General features: G+C 45.3%; 2 protein-coding genes across 16 annotated transcripts in view; both read right to left on the bottom strand.

Annotated features, from left to right (window-relative positions):
• Positions 1 to 1,661: 1,661 nt before the first annotated feature.
• On the bottom strand, positions 1,662 to 10,063 carry ADIG (adipogenin). 5 transcript variants are annotated; one of them, XM_017859137.1, is made up of 5 exons: positions 9,862 to 10,063; positions 9,304 to 9,402; positions 4,429 to 4,555; positions 4,040 to 4,154; positions 1,662 to 2,048 (listed from the first exon to the last, which is right to left on the bottom strand). In XM_017859137.1, the coding sequence occupies exons 2-5, from the start codon at positions 9,397 to 9,399 to the stop codon at positions 1,991 to 1,993; spliced, it is 396 nt and encodes a 131-aa protein (XP_017714626.1). In that variant the 5' UTR covers positions 9,400 to 9,402; positions 9,862 to 10,063; the 3' UTR covers positions 1,662 to 1,990. The 5 variants fall into 5 exon arrangements, with proteins under 5 accessions (XP_017714626.1, XP_017714628.1, XP_017714630.1 ...); XM_017859139.1 differs by having other exon boundaries at positions 1,662 to 2,024; XM_017859141.1 differs by lacking the exons at positions 4,429 to 4,555; positions 9,304 to 9,402 and having other exon boundaries at positions 1,662 to 2,024; positions 4,022 to 4,154.
• A 2,276-nt stretch (positions 10,064 to 12,339) lies between these two features.
• The window catches only part of RALGAPB (Ral GTPase activating protein non-catalytic subunit beta), a 117,038-nt gene continuing 106,019 nt past the window's right edge, over positions 12,340 to 23,358 (bottom strand). For all 11 annotated transcript variants that reach the window (XM_017859109.1, XM_017859110.1, XM_017859102.1 and 8 more), the window contains 4 exons: positions 21,971 to 22,079; positions 21,120 to 21,198; positions 17,002 to 17,150; positions 12,340 to 16,524 (listed from right to left, as the gene is read on the bottom strand). In XM_017859109.1, the coding sequence (XP_017714598.1) occupies positions 16,331 to 16,524; positions 17,002 to 17,150; positions 21,120 to 21,198; positions 21,971 to 22,079 (531 nt within the window). In that variant the 3' untranslated portion in view covers positions 12,340 to 16,330. The remainder of the gene's footprint in view (positions 16,525 to 17,001; positions 17,151 to 21,119; positions 21,199 to 21,970; positions 22,080 to 23,358) is intronic.

Below are 23,358 nucleotides of genomic sequence, written 5' to 3'. Positions count from 1 at the left end.
TGTGTGTGTAAGTGTAAGGTGTTGTGGTGTGAGAGCGTATGAGGGTGTGTCTGTGAGATTGTGTGTCTATGAGGGTGTGTGTGTGAGCGTATGAGGGTGTGTCTGTGAGATTGTGTGTCTGTGAGGGTGTGTGTGTGAGTGTATGAGGGTGTGTGATAGTGCGTGTGTGTGTATGTAAGAGAGCATGTTGGGATTGCACAGTGGGGCAAAGGGTTGGGGAAACAGGTAATTCTAACATACCCTTGGGGCCACTTTTTGGTCGGGCAACTTAGCAGTGGCTGAAAAATATAAATACATGTCTTATATTCAACAGTTTCTCCTTTCAGAATGTGTTTTCTGGATAGAAGCACACTTGTGTGCAAGGATTTAGATTCAAGAGTGTTCATTGCAGCCTGTGCATAAGAATAGAAACCTCATCCAGCAAATTCAGTGGGGCTCAAATCCCGAAGGGTGGCTTTCTGCACCTGATAAGGAGCTCAGACTTTATAGCCCAGGGACAATGGAAAGCATGGAAGGTGTGAAGCTGGGAAGGGACATGTCCCAATTTGTGCTTTGGGTGGATCATTCCAACAGGGCAGAAAGAGCAGAGACCAAGGCCAGGAGAGCAAAGGACAGGAGACAAGCTAAGATTTCGGGCTCAATTCTCTCTCCTTTGGACATTTAGAAGTTGTGGTGGCTGGTGGGGTGTGGAGTGAGGGAGAAAGAAGGGATAAAGATGATGCCCAGTTGGTACCTTGGAGGGCCTGTCCATTTATCCCCTGACCCCCATCATCCTGCAGCCTCTGGAACCTTACGCCTCCCACCATACCTCCCCCAGAACCCCACCTGCGGAATAACTGGCATAGCGGAGTGGGACCTGGTACTGGAGTCATGGGGCCTGGGTTCAAATGCCAACTCTCCCAGTGTGACTCTGAGCAACTTAGTAACTGCTCTGTGCCTGTTTCCCCATGTGTAAAACAGAGGTAACCAACCTACCTTGCAGAATTATTTCAAGGGCTAAAAACAATCGTATGTATTTGTTTTTTTGTTTGTCTTTTTGAGACCGAGTCTCACTCTGTTGCTCAGGCTGGAGTGCAGTGGCGCAATCTCAGCTCACTGCAACCTCCGCCTCCCGGGTTCAAGCGATTCTTGTGCCTCAGCCTCCCGAGTAGCTGGGGCTACAGGCATGAACCATCACACCTGGCTAATTTTTGTATTTTTAGTAGAGATGGAGTTTTTGCCATGTTGGCCAGGCTGGCCTCGAATTCCTGACCTCAAGTGATCCACCCACCTCGGCGTCCCAAAGTGCTGGGATTACAGGTGTGAGCCACCATGCCCGGCCAGCAATCGTATGTATAAAGCACATAGAAAAATGTCTGACGTGTAGTAAGCACTCACTAAATGTGAGATACTTTTATAGCTATTCCTACTCCTACCAAACTAGGCACTTGGTAGACACTCTGCAGCTATTTATCAAATATTTGTTATTAAGATCAGCCTGAAGTTCCAATCAAGGAGTGAGTTTGAAATCAGAGAATGGAAGTTCAGAGCAAGCCCCCATCCCCATTGAACAGATGGAGAAAAGGGTTGGGCTTTCCCAAGAGGGTCCTAGATGGCTTGAATGGGGCCAGGGCTGAGTCTCGGACCTGCGCTGGTTGAATGAATGACTTGGTCAGGCCTGGTAGGTTTGTCAGGGTTCCCCCAGGCATGGGAAGCCCCTCGCTTCTTTAATATGGACCCACACCCTCCAGCCCAGCCCTGCTTTAAGACCTCTCTGAATTAAATTGGCCAATTTCTCCCAGTGGGCCGGTTCACTGCTCCCATGCCCTCCCAGACTCGGGCGGCTCCCTGGAGGGCTGGAGGTCATCTGTGATGCTGGAGAAAGGCTGGGTCCTCTGGAGGCTTTCGCATGTTGGTCTGAAGAGGAGATGAGTTGGGGGTTCCAGGGAGGCACCAGAGTTGCCAAAGTCCTCTTGCTTCCCTGGCAAGTCTCTCCCATCCACTTCTGCCATTACCACTGCCCTGCTGACTCCACGAAAACCAAACTAGAAACAAAAGGAAGGTTGGGACTAGGGATGCCATTGGGATAAAAGAGTAAGAAAGAGACGGGTAAGGCCAGACGCAGTGGCTCACGCCTGTAATCCCAGCACTTTGGGAGGCTGAGGCAGGTGGATCACCTAAGGTCAGGAGTTCGAGACCAGCCTGACCAATATGGTGAAATCCTGTCTCTATTAAAAATACAAAAATTAGCCAGGCGTGATGGCGTGTGCCTGTAGTCCCAGCTACTCGGGAGGATGAGACAGGAGAATTGATTGAACTGGGGAGGAAGAAGTTGCAGTGAGCCAAGATTGTGCTACTGCATTCCAGCCTGGGCAACAGAGAAAGACTCTGTCTCAAAAAAAAAAAAAAAAAAAAGGGAAAAAAGAAAGAAAGAGGCGGGTAAGTGATGGGGGTGGGAAGGGCTCTGGATAGATGGGATAGGGTTCTTGTGCAGGGTCTGAAAATCTTTTCTCATGCCACAAATGACATAAAAACAGGTCAGGCTGCATAATTCGCAGGGTTCAATAGCAAATTAACATGGGGGGGGGGCTGTTCAAAAATTAAGTATTTCAATACAGCAACAGCCAAGCATGAAACCAAGCCTGGGACCCTTCTGAGCCTGGGACCTTGTGGCGCTGCAGGTTACACATCTGTGGAACTTGCCCCGTCCACAAATCTCTGAGGGCATATATAGGCATGAGTTTTCCTGGGAAAAGGGCCCTCAGTGGTCGAGGTAGGATCCAAAAGGCTAAAAATCACTACAACTGAGGTAGGTGAGGGGCCCTTCTTTTCATCACCTCCTCCCTCCACTCAGGCAGGGTAGGGGGCTAGTGAACACGCTGCATGAACCAGCTTCAGAGTAGGGCAGGCTATGGTGGCCAAGGGGACAGAGAAAGGTGGACACATGAGAGATGAAGATTAGAGTTGGGAGAGAGAGGCGAGAAGGCTGGCTCCCGGGTTTGTGACTCGAGCAACAGAATCAATCCACAGTGGTGCTATTCATGGAGATGAAGAAAAGCTAGCAGAAGATCAAGGTGCTGTTTTGCTTGGCTGGGTGGCAGTGAGAATCAAGATTCCTATTCTAGGCATGAGAGGGTGTCAAGCAGACAGATAATAAAGCTTGGGAGGAGATTAGATGACACACACACATTTTGGGGCCATTGGTATAGAGATGGCATCTAACCCTGCTGGAATGGCTGAGGTCTTCTAGGAATTCAGTGGGTGCAAAGGCTCTTGGGTACAACGTCTGATTGCCCTGACACCGCACATGAGAGTATGTGTGTGTGTGCCTCATTTGTAAATGTTCTCATTTGTAAATGGAGGTGAGAATCATATCCCCGTCATAGGATTTCATAAGTAAGCTTGTGGAAGGTTACTTAAGACAGGCCTTGGTACCTGCTGAGCCCCCAAGGATACCAGGCATTGTAACAATAATAATCATATCATGTCATCCTTCCACAAATATGTACTGAGCCTCCAGCATGTGTCTGGCAGTGTCTTGGGGCTTTGGATGCAGCCATGATCAAATGTGTTAGAAGGCGGTAAGTACTACAGTGAAAGGAAAGTAGAGCAGGGTAAGAAACACGATGCGGAGGATGGGGCGGGGACTTCAATATCGAATAGGGTGGCCAGGGGAGCCCTGCTTAAAAAGTGACATTAGAGCAAGACCTTGGAGGTGAGGGAGAGCCTTAGGCAGATGTCTGAGGGAACGGCTGGCCAAAGACCGTCAGGAGAGTGGTGGGGGGTGAGGCCCTAGGGTAAAGGGTAGGGGACCTTTGTAAAGGCTCCTTGTGGCACAGGGGGCTGGTCCTCCAACAGGGCAACACCAGGTCTGCCCCACAATGAGGCAGAAGGCTCTCACATGCTGGAGAGAGCCCGTTGTTCAGCATGGCCAGGGAGCATATACCTCTAATATGGTAGAGGCAGCCTCTTGCCCACATAGCAGCTGTCCAAGCCTTTGGGTGGGCCTTGAGGCTCCCCCTGACCCATGGAAGGGCCTCACCTGGCACAGCAGGCTCACCAGCAGGGCCTCTCCTTCTCTTGGCCGTGGAGTGTCCCCTTCCAGCAAAACTCGGCCGGGCCTTTGCTCCAGGGCTCCCAATCCAAGCATACATCGGAGTCATTTTCCTCTGAATCTGTGGAGACACGAGGCAAGGCCTCTTGGCTGATCACATGCTGTCTCCCACCCCTGACCCAGGAAGGAGTCCCCTGGCAGGCCTGGGTGTCCCTGCAGCCTTGCCTGAGGCTAGGGCCAAGGCAGAATCCTATGAGCCAGCCTTGAAGCCTCAGGAAGTCTTCAGGGCCTTAAAGGGTGACCAGGGACCAAGAAAGAAGGCTATTCCTATAACTCAGAAAATGGCCATATCCATCTACTAGAGGAAAGGACACAGAGGTGAGCAAATGACATACCATACTGGGCATGGTCCAGGAGGAGGCAGTGAAGAGACACAGTTATTGACCCATCCAGGCATTTGTCCGCTAGTTCATTCATTAACAAGTATCTGAGTACACAGGCACAAGGATCTCCACTGTAGCACTGTTTTGTGGTGAAACACACACATGAACGATAAAACACCTGGAAACTGTGTTCACGTCCACAGATCACAAGAGGTCTGGGTGACTAAGCTGTGGCACAGTCACACCACAGGGAGACCCAGACCTTCCGTCTGACGGCTTGTCATGAAGCTGTTAAAATGTTTGCATCATATCTGTATCTTCTGATTTGCAGGATATCTATGGTATATTATAAGCAAATTGAAGAGAAATGTAGGATCTTTTTGTTTTGAAAGGCAAATGCTGCCCCCTTCCCCTATTCTTTTTGAAAACCTGCACACGTTAGTAAGCATGTGCACGAGTTTGCTGACAGACTCATCTTGGGGAGGTAAGGTGAGGAAAAGGGGATGGGGAAGATTATTTTTCCTACTAAACTCTTGCATTGTTTCACTAGTTGCAGGGAAGTAACAAAGGTTGTTTGTACAATGGGCATAATATCAGCATCTTCTAGGATGAGGGTTAACTGAAGACAGACACGTACAACTCAGCACAGGACTTGGCACAGGCCTTCAACAGTGTTGGCAGTTAGTATGTCTTAAAAGTCAGTAGGGGCCGGGCACGGTGGCTCACGCCTGTAATCCCAGCACTTTCGGAGGCCAAGGCGGGTGAACCATCAGGTCAAGAGATCCAGACCATCCTGGCCAACATGGCGAAATCCTGTCTCTACTAAAAGTACAAAAATTAGCTGGGCATGGTGTGGACCTGTAGTCTCAGCTACTCGGGAGGCTGAGGCAGGAGAACTGCTTGAAACCAGGAGGCGGAGGTTGCAGTGAGCTGAGATCGCGCTACTGCATTCCAGCCTGGGTGACAGAGTGAGGCTCCATCTCAAAAAAAAAAAAAAAAAAAAAAAAAAAAAAAAAAAAAAAGAGGATGGCGTGAAGTGACGGTTCTCACTAGAGAGAGAGTATTTTGAACACAGAGTATGTGTGAACTGTTGTTACATTCATTTCTCATCTAATCTCTTTAACAACTTCCGAAGTCAATTACTATATTTTTTGTGCTTACAGATGAGGATGGTGAAACCTTGCCAGGCTCACAGCCAAGGGAGTGTGCTACCTGATGTGAATTCAGCACCCACTTCCACCAGTTCCCACTGGGTGCGTTTGGACTCAGGGGATTAAAGGCAAGCTTTGAATTGAACACCTCTCCAAGGGCCCACCATGAGGGGCTGTTGCGCCAACTCTTTCTGTCAGCCCCAAACCCATCTCTTTTGGAGGTTTCCTCTTCATCCTTCGTGCAAACTCCTTTTCAAGGTTGCAAAAGTAAAAACGGCACAAGGGCATCTTCCCCTTGAAGGGGTTGTGTGGCTTCCTCCAACCTTATGCCCATGTCATTGTCAGATAGAGCACCGCCCCCCACGGACCAGCTCTGCAGAGTTGAGCTGCACAATTATCATTGTTTTGCCTCATGCCATGTTCATCAGGCAGCTCCCCTTTCCTCCCCACTTGCTCCTCTTCGACTTGGGAAAGTCATCCTGTCGGTACCCACACTTAACCTCAATGCCTTCTGAGGCCTGAAACTGCCCTGAGGAAGCCAGCAGGACTGTTGGGGGGGGGGGAGGAGGAGGCCGCAGAGCTATTCCTGTCCTGCTTTCAAACTGGATTTCAGGCAAACCGATTCGCAATAAAGGACATCCAAAGCAGAACAGAAAACCCCAGGTCTGGCGTGCCGAACCCCCGTCCTAGCCCTGCACCAAACCCGACCACGGGTCAGTCCCCAAGTACAAGCCAAAACACACGCAATAATATGGAATGTTAGAAGATGGGGAGCCTGAGGGAGGAAATCGCCCACCTCACTTTTTTTTTTTTTTTTTTTTTTTTTTTTTTTGAGACGGAGTCTTGCTCTGGCCGCCCCAGGCGGAGTGCATGGCCGGCTCTTCAGCTCACTGGGCAAGCCCCGCCCCCGCGGGTTCAGAGGGCCATTCTCCTGTCTCAGCCTCGCCGAGTAGCGTGGGAACACAGGGCCCGGCCTCGCGCGCCGGCCCTAGTTTTGATTTGTTACTAGAGACGGGGTTTCACGCGTATTAGCGCAGGATGTCGCGATCCTCCCTGACGCCTCGTGATCCGGGCCGCCCGTCTCGGCCCTCCCAAAGGGCTGGGTTAGAGTGCTATGAGCGCAGCCGGGCCCCAAGGCCTTTTTTTTTTCTTTTTGGAGACAGAGCCACCTGTCGGCGCCGCCGCCCTGGGAGTGCAGTGGCCGATCTCAGCTCACCGCAAGCCTGCCCTCCCCCCGGGTTCACATTCTCCTGCTCACCTCCCTAAGTAGCTGGATAAGCAGGACCCGCCACCTGGTTTGTGTTTTTGGTTTGTGGTTCAGTTGTTGGTTTTTCCGCCTCCGGTTTTGTTGAGGCTTTTTTGAGTTGGGTTTTTGTGTGTGGCCAGAGCGGCTTGTTGGCTTTATGATGCGTCTTATATAGTTAGACGCACAAGATGCGAACTAGGAGGGGGAGGAGCCGGCGCGCGGAGAGCGAGGGTGATTCACCAGGTGTTCTAGAAGCGAAGTTAGACCAACCTCCTCTCCAAGGATGGCTCGATACGCGCGACCTTCGTGATCCACGCCCCCGCCGGCCCTCCCCCAAAGTGCTGGGATTACAGGCTTGAGCCACCGCGCCCGGCCATGCCCACCTCACTTTAAGGATGGTTTCTCTTCGTTGCAAAATTAACAAAGGACTTATTTCAAAACGCCACATGACACCAGGGAGTAAAGAGCCTCTCAGGAGAAAGGCTGCGGAGGGGTTGGGATGGGGTAGGTTGTGGATGGTTTTGGAGTTGGGCCTCCAAGCAGAGTGAATGCTGGAGGAGATTCACGCCACAGGCCTTGGCCTGGGTGGTAGGAGAAATGTCTCCGCTCTGAAGAAGGCATCCAAAGCCACGCCGCCTACATTTCCTCCCACATGGACAAAACCAGCATTGGCTGGATTATTTTCTCAGCCTACAGGAACCTACCATGTGCCAGGTGTGTATGTGTACTGTGTGCCCTGCCCTGTAAGTACCTGATATGTATGGACCACTGGAGCCTGTCACAACCCCAAGGGGCAGGTACCAGTGTTGTCTCCATTTTGTAGATGAGAAAAGCAAGGCTCAGAGAGGTGCCCACCGTCACGCAGCTGGTAGTTGGCAGAGTCAGGATTTGAAGGCAGACAATTGGCTCTCTTAAGTTCACAGATGTATGACCTTGGACAGGTTGCTTCTCTTCTCCAAGCCTCAGTTTCCCCAATTGTGATATAAGTATTATTATGCAGGGTTATTCTGAGGATTAAATAAGATTATGCATGTCCAGTGTTTAGCACAAGGCCTGGTACATAGTCAGTGTTGCAAATAGGTTCACTATTATTAGGAACTATTAAGCAAGGATGACTTTGGGAGGCCGAGGCGGGTGGATCATGAGGTCAGGAGATCCAGACCATCCTGGCTAACATGGTGAAACCCCGTCTCTACTAAAAGTGCAAAAAATTGGCCGGGCGTGGTGGCAGGCGCCTGTAGTCTCAGCTACTGGTGGTCCCAGCTGCTCAGGAGGCTAAGACAGGAGAATGGCGTGAGCCCGGGAGGCGGAGCTTGCAGTGAGCGAGGTCGCGCCACTGCACTCCAGCCTGGGCGACAGAGCAAGACTCCATCTCGAAAAAAAAAATAATAACAAAAGAAGCAAGGATGAGGCCAGGTGTGGTGGCTCATGCCTGTAATCCCAGCACTTTGGGAGGCCGAGATGGGCAGATCACCTGAGGTCAGGAGTTCGAGACCAGCCTGGCCAACATGGTGAAACCCCATCTCTACTAAAAATACAAATATTAGTCAGGTGTGATGGCACGCGCCTGTAATCCCAGCTACCCAGGAGGCTGAGGCAGGAGAATCACTTGAAGCCAGCAGGCGGAGGTTGCAGTGAGCCAAGATCATGCCACTGCGCTCCAGCCTGGGTGACAAGAGTGAGACTGTCTCAAAAAAAAAAAAAAAAAAAAGGATGAAATCTGAACCCGTGTCTTCCAGACTCCAGAGAGACAGCTTTTATCACCAGTAGCAAACAAGTCTGACTCCCCACCAGCTGTGGGGCCCAATGCCTGAACTGTGCCCCTCAGGGAGAGCTGTGGTCTACCCTGGGACTATGAGGAGAATACACTTTAAATAAACATTTTCTAGAGACAAGAGGGCATCCCAGGTTCTTGCCAGGAACTCCCAATAATTACACAATTACAAGTCCCTACATTTGAGATCATGGGGCTAGTAGGGGTGTGGGGAGGGACTTCTCACCCTGCCTCAACGACATCTGACCATTGCTGGCAACATGTGCTGCACCGATCAAGTGGCCCCCACAAAGAGGCCTTTTTTTTTTTTTTTTTGGACACAGGATCTCACTCTGTCTGCTGGAGTACAGTGGTATGATCTTGGCTCACTGCTGCCTCGACCTCCCAGGCTCAAGCAATTCTCCCACCTCAGCCTCCTGAGCAGCTGGGACCACAGATGCATGCCACCACACCTGTCTAATTTTTGTATTCCTTGTAGAGACGTTGCCCAGCCCTGGTCTCCAACTCCCGGGCTCAAGCAACCTCGCCACCTTGGCTTCCCAAAGTGCTGGGATTACAGGCGTGAGCCACTGTGCCCAGCAGGAAGAGACCTCTTGCTGAAGGGGATGCTCAGGGAGACACATGCCAGAGGAGCATAAGTCCCACTCCTGCCACACAGCCAGGCCATAGCCTGGCCCAGCCACCCCTAGCTTCCTCCACAGCCAGCTTGGTCCCACCTCTTGCTCCTCTTGCTCCCATGCTGAGGTCAGGGTGAATGTCAGTTGGCTTCCATGAGCCTGTCTCCCAAAGAAGCCAGATCCTTTCTGATACATGACCTAGGCAGAAAACAGTGAGTGGTCTGCAGGTACCTGAAAAATGCCTAAGGCTGCTGTATCCCATTGTGCAAGCTGTTTACTGCACAAAAGCACCTAACTGAGAGGGTGAGCAGTGAGCTGAAATCCAGCCCACGCTCTGCTCACAGAGCCTTGTGCCCCAGCTGAAAGGGGCACCTAGAAGTTCATCTCCTGGAGGCATAACCTCTTTCTAATTTGTTCAAAAGATCACTCTCGAACTCTAGGTTCAAACTCTAGGACTCACTCTCGAACTCTAGGTTAAGAAACCCTGAACAACCAAACCAGTCCTTTCCACTGAAGAGCTGACTGCTTGTAACTTAGCCAGCACTTACAACGACTGCATGGAGCCCCTTCTGCAGCTGTTTCAGGACACACTGGCCTATTTGGCCACCTGCCCAGCTCCAGGATTAAGGTCCTGCCTGGGCAGGGTAAGCAGCTCACCTTGGCTAAGTAAGAAGCGTAGCCAGATGATCAATAAGAACAGCAAACCCACAGGGAGGCAGAACCAGAAAACCAGGAAAGAAAATGTGAGGTCGTTCACCAGCGGCATCAAAGGGTACTTCATGGTGCATGTGTGGCTAAGCTGGGCCAGCCTGGGCTGGGCTGGCAGGGCTGCCCCAGGGGACCTGGCAGGCTGGGCCATGCTCTGCTCTCAGCCCAATTGTGACTGAGCTGTGACGTAACAAGGAAGTCACAGTGTCCTTCAGGCAAAGTATGCAGGGGACAATCTGAGGGAGAGGTGTCCTGGATGAAAGGGTGGGAAGCGAGGTGGTGAGCCAGAGTCTGGCTGAGAATTAAAAAGCCCAGGTTTCCAGGCAGGCCTGAGTTTGAATCTCAGCCCAGTAGCTATGGGGTTCATGACACCCCTCTGACCCTTTCTTGTAAGATGGAGATAATTTTGTTAAATTAGAAAAACAGATGGGACAAAAATTACCCTCGGGATCGGTGTTCATATACCTGAAGTTACAGAGCCCCTCCAGGAGCCAGCCGGGTCCCCAAGTCCTGTAATACCAGCTGTGTGTGCCCACATCCACACTGTGGGAGTGCTGGGGACTGCGGCAAACTGGGTGGAGCTTACTGCATCCTAAGCATGCAGTGATGGCAGCTCCCACCAATAACTGCTATGAATGAAATGCAGGTCCATTATTGCAGGACTCCTAACTTTCCCAAGCCAGGCAAAAAGTCTAGATTTCTATGTGATATCTCCCAAGTTTAAAATATTGGATCAAACCTCGTTAAAGCACTGTTGGCTAAACCAAACGTCTGCCAGGATGGATTGGTCACTAGGCTGCCACTTAAAACTTTTAAAATCTAACACACAGATTATTCTAATGATTACTAGATTAAATGACTATAAATATTACTTAATCTGGAAGTTTCTGTGCCTCTCCTTATTAGGGTTTTCTGTGAGGGGCTTCTAACGACTTGAATCTTGTTCCTTTATCTCCTGAGTGGCCAGAACACTTCCACATGCCATCCTCATCTTCTCCTATCTGTCATCCGTTCACTCATGAAGTATTCAGTAAACCTCCATGTGCCAGACCATGGCAGAAAGGCAGCTTCGGACTTCCCACTGGAGTGGCTGCTGCACGGTATTCTCCAAAAGGGCCCTTGGACCACCTGCCTAAAGCTGCCAGCAGATGGGTGGGTGCTGGAGTGTATTTATTAAACATGCCAATTCCCAGGCTCACCTTCGTCTCCTCAGACCTCTTGGGGGTGGGGGTGTGGCTTGGGATTCAACACACTGATAGGCAACCAGAATGATTCCGACACAGGCTTGATTTTGAGACTACAGCATCTCATGACTTAAAAGCACCTGTTGAAAGGCAAACCCAGGTCCAGGCTGAGGGAGCAGCTGCAGGAAGTGGGCAGTAAACCTAGGGAGAAACATGGAGTAGAAAACCCTCTTACAGGAAAAGACACCATTTCAAGGAGAAGGGCACATGAGGCCAGCAACAGGAAAAAATGAGCATGGGAGGGGCTGGGAGAGCTTTCGAGAGTCTAGCCCAGCTGTGGGATGGCCAAAATTCCTACAAGAGGAAGTCTGGGAAAATGGACTAGAATGCGTGTCCAAGAGGAGCAGTGCCCTGGCAGGGGGCACCTGATGCAGGGCCCAGAGACCAAGAGGAGGAGCAGGCAGTCTGGGTTGGGAGTGATTCCCTGGCACTGGGTCCTGAAGGGGTTGGGGTCAGAGAGAGCTGAGCAGCATAGCTGGGAAAGGCTACCTTTCCAGACACCAAAACAGGGATATTGTGGTCAGCTTCCCTGACCACTAGGCCCAGCTGGAGATCCTGTTGTGAGTGGGCAGAACAGACAGAACAGACATTGCAAGGTAGGCAGCTCCCAGGCACAGTTCAGAGGGTGGCACACGTCAGCAGCTTTTGGCACAGGCATGACCACAGTGGTTCTCATGGTTGTTTCAAGTGGTCCACTCACTCCTCTGTGTGATCTAGGCCTGAAGGCGCTCATCTGGCTCCAAGGGGGCACAAAGGGGGCAGCAGGCAGCAGGGGAAGATCTCTGCATCTCCCCAGGGGATGATCTCTGCATCTCCCCACTTTGCTGACTGTCTAGCCCTGGTAGGGCTCAAATTTTCTGCAAGCAGAGGGCACAGCCGGCACTTTCACTCCCATAACGTAAGTATCTATTTCCTCAGCAATTCCCAGCCTCTGAAAGGTGAGCCTCTATTGGCAGTGTTTTAATTATACAAGCTCCTTCCAGCAGAGAAGGCCAAATATTTTTCTTAAAATTAATCAAACTTTGAGTATTTCATGAAATACTCATTTAATGTTCAATTAAACTACAGATCTAAATTATAAAGGGCAGCCAAAGCCGAGCACACGTCCCCTGGAAGGGTAAAATTCACAGTACCAGTGTAGGAGTAAACCCCCAGCCTGTATCCAAAAGCACACACAAAGTTATTAGATAAGAATCTCCTTAAAATTTAATTGACTAAATGTATTACATTCAATATTCCATGGGCTTCTTCTGGACAAAGGATCGGCATAAATACAAACAAACCTCTGGACATTCTTCCCTAACCGACGAAGATGAAACACAGGAGGCAAGGGGCACGGGTACACCTTCATATTTACATTTTGCCTTTACTTTACAGTTCAGTGCCAGAAATATTTACAGAAAATACAATAAGAAAAAGAGCATGTCTTGGCAACATACTGAAATTCATACAAACTGTATATATGATTTCAAGCAAATAATGATACTGCTTATTTTTTAGCCACAACTGCCAACCCCTTCAGAGGAGAAAGATGTCTTGGTCACTGTAAGAGATGAGGACTTGGGAAACTTGGTTTGCTTCAACAAGTATTTATTGGGCGCCTACTATATGCAAGGCACTGTGGAATCCCAAATTACACCTTTTCCCTCATCATTAAAAAAAGAAAAGCATCTGAAGAACATGAGTTGATATTCTGAGAAAAACACTGTAAGTACATGGCTTCTTTAGCTACTAAGAAACCCACCGTTTGATTCCACTTCGTACGGATGGACCACCTCCAATCTCTCCAACTCAGGAAAAGAGGCTGTCATGGAAATCTTTAAAACAGACCATCTGACTCCAATCAATCGTCATTTCATGTAAACACAGCAATCAGTTCTTTTCAGGAAGACAGAACCTGAATGGGCTTTAAAATGGTGAATAGAGAACGACTGCCAGCAGGAGTGTCAAATTACCTCCAATACGTGTTTCTTTCTTTCTTTTTTTTTTTTTTTTTTTTTTTTTTTTTTTTTTTTACCAACTACCACAAAACACATCTTTGAGCAAGGCTAACTTTCACTTTGGGTAAAGCTCCACCTTCCAGAAGAAATGAATACTCTTAAAGACTCTGCCTCTCTAGAACCCAGTCTGCAGACTCTGACAAATGCTTCCCTAGTATATGGAGAAAGTAACCATTCATGAAGGCCTCATACACAGAACCTGCAGGTAACCAACAATACTGGTCAAAGGTGTGGGTATTTGTATTTATCAATGAATCCAGAGGAAAATGGGCTGCCCTGAAATAAAGGATATGGAAATGAAGGAAAATGTGCATGAGTATGCACGTGTGTGTGTTTGTGTGTCTCATTAGTCTTGATTTCAAAGGCCCAATGGATGGAAGAGGGTCTCAGGAGGAAGCCCTAGACAAAAAGGAAAGCTAGCTAAATAAGGAAATGATTAACAAGGTAAAAGCCCTCCTCACTGTCCTCAGTGCTCCCAACCAGAGAGGAGGAAAGCTCCCTCCTGCAACTTACTTAAGAAGGCAGAAGGGCAACCTTACTTACCACCTTCCTCTTCACAGAATGCCACACTCATCCACCCCCTGGCACACCCAACAGATACAGCAACTGAACTGTTTCAGCCACAGACAAAAGTGGTCCTGGCTTTCCCCCAGAGGCTAGAACATATGCTGGCAAATTTATCAAATGGAGTACAAAATATTAGTATTAGGTGCTAAATATGTTCCTCTGGTGCTATTCTACTCAGTGATTTTTAACACAGGCAGGTGGGTGAACACAGTGACCATGAACTCAGATCCATACAGATGGGACAAAAATTACCCCTGGCATCGGTGTTCATATACCTCAAGTCACAGACCCCCTCCAGGAGCCAGCCGGGTCCCACTGACGAGCTAAGGGTTCTTAGCACTCCCTCTTTGGGCAGATGTTATTTTGAGCTGAAGGAACCAGCGCCTGGTAAGGTACAGTATGGGTATCCCATAGTCCACTGGCTCCGTATACACTGGGAGTTTCATGCCTTCAGGGGCTGCACATCCCTCCTTCCCTGGAAGACCAGGGAGTCTCCCAGATAACAAATGCATTCAACATCATTGTTCACGTATCAAATACATTGGAATTACAAGGAGTTGCCAGAAATTAGAGCTAACTGAAGGATCAGCAAGTCCAACCCTCATACACACACACAGCATATTTTTCTGAAATTAACTATGCCAAAGGTAAAAGTCTGATCTGAAGAATCACACTGAATAAGTACATCTACATCAGTTATTTTTAACCTCTGAAATGTTGTAAGTTACATGTTAATTTATAGCCTTCTCTGCTCACTTCAACTAGAACAAGAGCCCATTTTCCCCTCAAAATGTCAATCTAGAATTACCTTGAAAGTTATTAAACCTCATCTTGTTCCTGTGAACTACTAGAACATTTTTTTAGGGTAGAATTGGCTCATCTTTATCCTGTATGCCCTCTCCCATGCTACCATCTGGAAAACATCAATTTATTGCCCAGCTTAAAAAGAAAATCAACTATTGAATAATAATACTATAACCTGAATGGAAACTGGAGTCATAGAAAGAGATTATCTTTACCTGAGCTTAAAACAAACATGAAGAACAGGTTATGGCAAACTTTAAACCAAGAGCTGCTATGCCCATATTTCTTGCTTATAGATGGCAAAATGCATATTTCTGGAATAAGAGACCTTTGCACAGGGAATTAGGTCCCACACTATCCCCGCCCCCTAAGTAACCCACCAAAACATCAAACCAAACAGATCGTTGCAGCTCTGACCCATAGTCTACTGACATCAGAGTTCAAGGGGGAAAACACCCCTTACACAACTGTGATCATTTCTCTTTGGACTTTAAATATCACTTATGTTCTTAACATAAAATAATCTTACTAAAGAAGAAAGCACATGAGAATAGGATAAATGAGCAGTGTATACTGTAGCACTGTAACAGGAATCCTTGTAAGGATGTTCTGGGTCTGGCCACCTCAAAAGTTTTATCCCTGCAGAAAAGTAGCAGCGAGGTAACAGAAGTATTTCCAAAACCTGGCAGGGATCTGTTGGCTGGCAAAGTCCAGAAAACATGACAACAACAGCCATTGCTAACAGTAGCCACCCAAAGAGGTGGTCACTCATGTTTGTTAATTATGAGGAAATCCAGTAGTTCTCTGGGAGATCTGAATTAGTAGCGCTGAGAGGCTATTCCTGAACCCCATTTTAGAATCCTTCATAAACTACTGCAGTTTGCTGCTTGGTCCTGAAATAAGAGACAATGGATGAAACCAAATAATTTTCAACCCTTATTGTGAATTTACATTTCTTTAAATGATATTTAATCAATGAATCACAAATGTTTAACCTGTCATTATGTCACCCTGCTGGACAACAATGGAGAGAGTGGGGGTGTCACTGCTATCTTAAAACTTTTAACCCCACAAACTTTATTTGCATCCCCATTAAAGGACAAGGCCATGCTCCATTTCTGATCTGTTCCTGGGTGGCCCAGAAACTGAGGCTTTCTGACAGATCTATGCAGTGATGAAAAGGAAAACTTTTTGAAATGTGGAGAAAAAAATAAGACATATTTTAATGTCAGGCTTCTTATCTGAGCAAAAAACAAGTATCATCTTTTCTTTTTGTCAGTGTGACAGCTGGATGACAAGAAGACCTACAAGTGAGTAGAAGGCTGTGACTTCCTTCCTTCTCCTCCATGCTATCAACATGAGTCTTTAAATGTCCTGGAAGATTCTGAGAAAGATTTTAATTTTGAATACAACCTCCTAAAAAGTGAGGTATAAACCTATCTTCAACTTCTATATTGCAAATTTGTTGATACTACCAATGCACGTGTTTAACTGAGATGCATAAAAGCCTTTCTCCTCAAAAGGCTTATGTTTAACTAAAATTGTCACCTTTAAAAGAAAGTTTATGGCTAAAATGTGTATCATCATTATCAGCAGGAATATGATTGTGTCTGGGAGCCCATTTCACTAGACAGCCCGAAGTCTTCTATCAAATGGGTTATAATGTGTTTCTTCTATTCTGGTGATTAAACAGTAAGCTCTTGGGAGTGATTTGTTTTTATTTTTACAGTGATCACCTATCAAACTGTTCTGCTGTGTTACAGTTCCCGAACTGGAGTTCCACAGTCTTAGAAATTCAGGGGTCTAAGAACTGCAGTTCTTGAGTCCAACCTCCTGGAAAAGTGAAGTATAAAACTCTGGCTCCAACTGTTTGTTCCGGTACTTGTTGACAATGTCGGTGATTTTCTGTTTCCGGCGGACATGGGGTGGACTGTAGGAGTCACTCTCCAGTCTCTTCCTTCTACAAATGTTAATTACAGTCTGCCTCACCAGAAAGCCTTGAAAATAGAGAGTTTTAAAATAAATGTTAAAAACTAATCACTTAGGTAGGTGAACTATAAGTATTCAGGTGAACTACCCTCCGCATACTCAAACTATTTCATTCAATTTGCAAACTTCCCATCCCCAGAGAGATAGACATAGTGCCAAGATAAAACTGTCAGAAGAAACACACAATGACAGGAAAAGGAGAATAAAAATCTAGTCTAACAACCCATTTTCCATCCTGGATGACAAACAGCTGTCTTCAATATTTTAATACTAGAAGTTGGTGAGGTTTTACTTAGACTTACTAGATTAAGGACAGATTAAAAAAGAACAAAACATGTTCCCTTTTTAACAAGAGCCAGACCATTTCCTACATGTGGAAACTATTAAGTAATTATCACCATTTCCTTATATTGACTTCTTTTTGGTTTGTAAAAATGATAAAGAGAAAGAAAACGTAACTCTTCAGCCACATATGAAGACCTTACCAAGAGCTCGCCTGCTGACAATCATCCCATCCACAAGAGGGATGACCATGTTAAATTTTCCAGTGGCTCCTTGAATTTTTATCCGGAATAATCCAGTGTTTAAAGGGTGGATGAAGATGACAGGAACTTCTTTTTCAAGAGTCGTAGATCTTAAGAAAAGAAAATTTTTATTTCAGACACCCAGGAGTTGAAGTCCCCCACATACAGCCTAAGATTACTAAAGGAACCTGTTGCTTGGCAGTGGTATGAGAAAAGCCAAGGGGTCAGTCTGCTCAGAATCTGCTTTCTGGGAATCTATGCTGCTGCCCCCTATAACACCTGGCCCTAAAGGTTCATTACTGGCTCAGGCTTTTTAAGCTAACAGAAAGGGGCTGAAAAAATATATATACCTGGAAAACCACTAGGGACACTGGGTGGAAGGAGAGGCCAGAGAACTCTATTGCATGGAGTTAAGAATCTAGCAACCACCTATGGGACTTTCACTTTAGTTCCTCTTCTTGTAGGGAACAAAAATGTGGCCGGCCAGAGTACAGGGAATTCCAGCATAGTCAAGGCTGGTAATCCCAGAGCAGAGGCAGGAACACAGCTTTGGCCCATTACAGGAATCCCTGATATAATTTTTTTTCAGGGTGGGGAAGGAGGTTGGGAGAGCCATTAATCCAAGCCAGCTGCAAGTGTTCTTCTCAGCTATGGTGATAAATGGCCACATTGTGGCAGGGCCAAAGCCCTCACAGCCTCTGGCCAGGAAGCAGATGCTAAAGTCGGCAACTGCCTCTATGGAGGGGTGAGTTACTCATTACACACCAGGGATCGGCCAACCCATCTTGTATTACATGTTATTTGTGATGCTACATGTTGGGGTCTTTTTGCAACCCATTGAGTTTTCTTTCTATATAGGTAAGGTGATTTTGGCCAAAGCAACATTGAATCAATGTTTCAAGACATTAAAAAAAAAAAAAAGAAGAAAGAAAAATCAATCCTCGAGTAATTCTGTCCCCAAGACAAATTATAAACTTCGCTAATCTATCAATAAAATATACATTTTACTGTCAAATTGTATTACAACCTTTGACCTAAAAAGATGGAAACTTGAGAGGCCGAGGTAGGAGGATCGCTTGAGCCCAGGAGTTTGAGACTAGCCTGGGTAACATGGTGAGACCTTGTGCCCAATTTTTTAATTTTTTAATTAAAAAAAAAAGGTGAAAAACAACAAAGACAGTATATGATAAGGTCTCTTCTAATTATGTTCTAGAAAAGTCTACTCAGTACTATTCTATAGTCCTCTTCTTTTAGCAACGCTTAGTGTCATAAAGAAAAAAGGACTGTTCCAGATTAAAAAAGGAGATTGAAGGAAATTAGCCGGGCGCGGTGGCTTCAAGCCTGTAATCCTAGCACTTTGGGAGGCTCGCAGATGGGCGGCATCACAAGTTCAGGCGATCGAGACCACCCTGGTGCTAATACGAGTGATAACCATCCGTCTCTACTAAAGAAGACAGCCGGCACGGTGGCACCTCAAGCCTGTATCCAGCACTTGTTGGTGAGGGCCGAGACGGGGCGAGATCATGAGGTCAGTGAGATCGAGACCATCCTGGCTAATACGGTGGAAACCCGTCTCTTACTAAAAAATACAAAAAACCTAGACCGGGCCGACGAGGCGGGCGCCTGGTAGTCCCAGCATACTCGGGAGGCTGAGACAGGAGAATGGCGTAAACCTGGGTAGGCGGAGCTTGCAGTGTGCTGAGAGTCGGGCCACTGCACTCCAGCCTGGGCGGCGAGGCAAGACTTCCGTCTCAAAAAAAAAAAAAAAAAAAAAGAAGACAAAAAACTAGCCGGGCGATGAGGCGGGTGCCTGTAGTCCCAGCTACTTGGGAGGCGGAGGCAGGAGAATGGCGTAAACCTGGGAGGCAGAGCTTGCAGTGAGCTGAGATCCGGCCACCGCACTCCAGCCTGGGCGACAGAGCCAGACTCCGTCTCAAAAAAAATAAAAAATAAAAAATAAAAAATAAAAGAGATGGAAGGAATTAAAACCAGATATACAGTCCTGGAGTGAATTCTTTACCAATTGTGAAGAATATTTTAGGAAAAAGGAATACATTTGAATGTTGCCTATTAGATAATATTAAGAAAGTATTACTAACTTTATTATTGTGATGTTATATTTAGCTATCTGAAAGTGTTCTGACTTTTCAGATGCATACTGATGTATTTGGAACATAAAGATACCTGTAATTTGCTTTAAAACACCAAAGCATAAAAAACATGGAAGTTTTAAGAATGACTTGCCCTCTTTTAGAAATGTAAAATGATAATGCCAAAATAAATCATCTTTACTGACTTCATTTCAACAACAATCATCTAACAATATTAGAATAAATTCATCTTATATGCAATTTCAATCAGCTCACATAACTAAAAGGAACTTAAAAATATCAAGTTTGAGGGTATCTGTGATGAGAGAGATACAGGGCCAATGCATTTGGGGTCAAAGGCCTGGATTCAGGAAACTTTCTCCTGCATTTACTGGATGTGTGATACTAAGGAATAACCTCTTTGAGCCTATTTTATCCCACAAATAAAACAGGGAAAATAATTGTTGAACTCTTAGTTATAAACCAAAAACAAGCAAGCAAACCTTGAAAACTACAAGCCTACACAACTACATTGTTACCATTCTTAGAATCAGATTATTCTCTTTTTATCCTTCTTGTGAACGGGCAGGTAAAACAGAAATTTTAACCCAATTATAAACTTAGTATTACATTTTGCTTAGAAACATTTTTCCATTAATTAGCTCATATGATTTAGGATATTTTAGCTGCTATTTGGCCACATTGTTTTGGCCAATTTAACTCCATTATTTCAATCTAATATTGCTATCCTATTATTACAGTCTTTATTAATATTTAATTGCCTCTACTTCTCCATTTTTCTTTTTGCTCTAGATAACTGTAAAATAGCAATTAATTTTACTATTAAAACTCTTGCTAAAGCACCCAACATCACTAATCATCAGGGAAATGCAAATCAAAATCATAATGAGATAGCACCTCACTCCAGGTAGGATGGTCATTTTCAAAAAAACCAAAAGAAAACAAGTGTTGGTGAGAATGTGGAGAAAAGGGAATTCCCTTGTAGGCTGTTGGTGGAAATGTAAACTGGTGCAGCCACCGTGGAAAACAGTATGGTACCTCAACAAATTAAAAATAGAATGTTCATATGATCCAGCAATCCCACTTCAGGGTATATATCCAGAGGAACTGAAACCAGGATCTCAAAGAGATAGCAGTACTCCCATTTTCACTGCAGCATTATTCACAATAGCTAAGACATGCAGGCAACTTAAATATCCATCAATGGACGAATATATAAGGAAAATGTGGTGTACACATACAATGAAATATTATTCAGTCTTAAAATGGAAATCCTGCCATTTGTGACAACATGGGTGAATCTAGAGTACATTATGCTAAGTATAAGGCAGGCACAAAAAGACAAATTCCACATGATATCACTTATATGACAAATCTAAAATAGTTAAACTCAGAGAAGCAGAGAGTAGAATGCTAGTTGTCAGGAACTGGAGGGAGGGAAAAAATGGGGAGGTATTGGCCAAAAGGTGGCACAAAGTTTCAGTTATGAAGGATAAGTCCTAAAGATCAACAGTACAGTGGCTATAGCTAATAATACAGTATTGTATACTTAAAAATTTGCTAAGAGGGCAGATCTTATGTTAAGTGGTTCTTATCACAAAATAATAATAATAATAAATTAAGTGGGCAGCAGAAAACTTCTGGATATGGTAGAAGTGCTCAGGAATAGATTGTTGTGATGGTTTCATGGAGATATACTTATCTCCAAACTCATCAAGTTGTATACATTAAATACGTATAGCTTTTAACATGTCAGTCGTACCTCAATAAAGTGGCTTTAAAAAAGTCCATGCTGTAATAATTTGATAACCTTGTACATTGTATACAAACTTCTTTCTTTGATCTTTTTTCTCTATTTTTATTTCTAATTGTCCACAACTCTTTTGTTTCATAATTCTTTATTTATTAAGCTGCAATCAATATATTAAAAAAAGACATGCTGTTGAAATTCAAGCAAACAGAGTGTACCTTAGTGAAGTGCTACTATTTGCAGTAGTTTCCACACCAGTACTGATCTCTGTCATCAGCTCTGAGAGAGGAAAGTTTTCTGGAAGAAAATAATAGCATTATAATTAATATCTCCCTCATTTTCCCAAACAGATAACAGGAAATCTAATTTTCTAATCTCATCACATAAATAGTGGCAAATATATGGATTGTGCTGTCCTGAAATATCATCTTAATTATTCTCTACAAATTAAAAAATCATCTCTCAAGACTTTTTTTTAGCTAATTTCATCTAAAGCAAAGAGTTTTTAGAAAATACATTCTGTGATCTTTGAGGGCTTGGTTGCAAAGTAACTATCACATTTTCCCACAAACTCTGGGCTGGATGGGATTTTAGGCAAAGTATATAATTCTAATGCTCAAGGTTGCTTATGTAAAAATCATGAGAAACTTACCCAGAGTGCAACTCTTAAGGACAAACTAAGCTTTATACTAAAACGAGACAGTAGAGCATGTGGGTGGAGAGAGGGTAAGTGAAGCGCTTCCCCTTCCCCTTTCCAAAGGTCCTGGGATGACTGAGACCAACTGGCAACAAACCACTGACTGTGATGCCAACAGGGATAACTAAAAGCTTTGTATCTACTAGTCTCGTCAAATCTTCACAACTACGAAAAAAGTACCAGGATTTAACAGAGGAGTAATCTAAGGCTTAAAGAAACTGAGTAGTGGAGCTGGGGTGCAAACCCAGGCTTGCTGAACTCCAGGACTAGCTCCTGGCCACACCATGCTTATATGCCCACTCCCTGTAGACATTTAGCAAGTCATTGTCATATATTGTTATTTTATTTATGGACAAAGTCCTCATACAGTACCTATATCATCATAGCGTTCCACCCAGACTACAGAAACTCTTGTCTCAGGTCCAAGGGGAGGAACAGGGCGACCCTGAGGCAGCTTCCTCATTCTGGAACTGGGACTGAGCTATATGAAGAAGAAGACAGAGCATGGGAAAAACAACAGCAACAAAAAACTGGCTTAATAAAACTACCCAGTCATTCATTTGTCAAGGTGCTCAGTGACATAAGTATCAGGTCATGGAAAATCACTTTAAGAAAACGTGTATACATTTGCAACAAAGCTCTTCTTTGGCTCCTGTTCATCAGTCTTAACCGAGGACAAGAAAATGAAGGCTTCAAATTGTCAAAGAAAAAACAAGGAAGGAATACTGAATAATAATAATTTGCATTAATAAAAACAAAATTTACACGCAGTATCTTAATGAGGGCTTAAAGGATTTGAGTCTATCTCTATTAGGGCCAGAAAGCAGTATGCTTCCCCATCACAGCCACATCATTACTTGTCTGGGGATCCTAATCTCTAAAATGTCCCATCAGCAAGTTATTCCCAGATCCCAGAACAAATGTCTCCTACTGCAATTTATGCTTAATTTCTTTTTCTCATCAGTAGAAAGAAAAACAAGTTGTTTGGGCCTTCATTATCATGCAGTGTGCTTCTGGCTTCCCACCACCCTAATCAACTCTAAGTTTCACTGCAAGGTTAACAGGACTATGTGTCTCCCCTTTAGCAAACTGGTACCCTGAGTTGCACTTCTTTTGAGGCATGCAGCACAGCTAAGTTGTGCTAAAGCCCTAAACAAAGCTCATATGTACAGAGGGGAGAATCTCATACTTGAGGTGAATTTTAAAATTAAAACTGCTTTATTAGCACAGAAATATACATGTCTTTACCAGATGACCAGAGTCCATGGCAAGTCCCCTGGATGCTTGTATCTACTCTGATATTGACAGAAAATGGCCAGACCAAGAGATTTCTCCCAAACTAGTGACAGACATCTGCCCATATTCACAGACTACTTTCTTAGCATCAAGGCCCCTAATTAGCTTTGACTCTGACTTCTTCCATCTCTGACGTCTAGCCCTAGATTTAAAGAGCTCCTGTGATTAGGTCAGGTCTACTTGGAAAATTTCCCTTTTGATTAACTCAAAGTAACGCAATTAAACCCACAAGATCCCTTTGCCAAATAAAGTAACATAATCACAGTTATCCTATCATATTCACAGGCTCCACCTACACACAAGGAGAGGACATTGTACACAGGCAAATGTTGCTGGGGGTTATCTCAAAATTTTGCCCAACACCCTGATGTTTTTCCTGCAGTCTTGCTGAACTCACCTCAATAGTTCTAGTGGATTGAAAAAAAGATTCCTCGGGGTTTTCTTTTTTTTTTTTTTTTTTTTTT

This window comes from Rhinopithecus bieti, unplaced genomic scaffold (assembly GCF_001698545.2).
Source record: "Rhinopithecus bieti isolate Rb0 unplaced genomic scaffold, ASM169854v2 scaffold_38981, whole genome shotgun sequence".
Classification (NCBI taxonomy): domain Eukaryota; kingdom Metazoa; phylum Chordata; class Mammalia; order Primates; family Cercopithecidae; genus Rhinopithecus; species Rhinopithecus bieti.
Note: the sequence above shows the minus strand (reverse complement) of the source record. Positions and strands in the feature narration are given on the sequence as shown.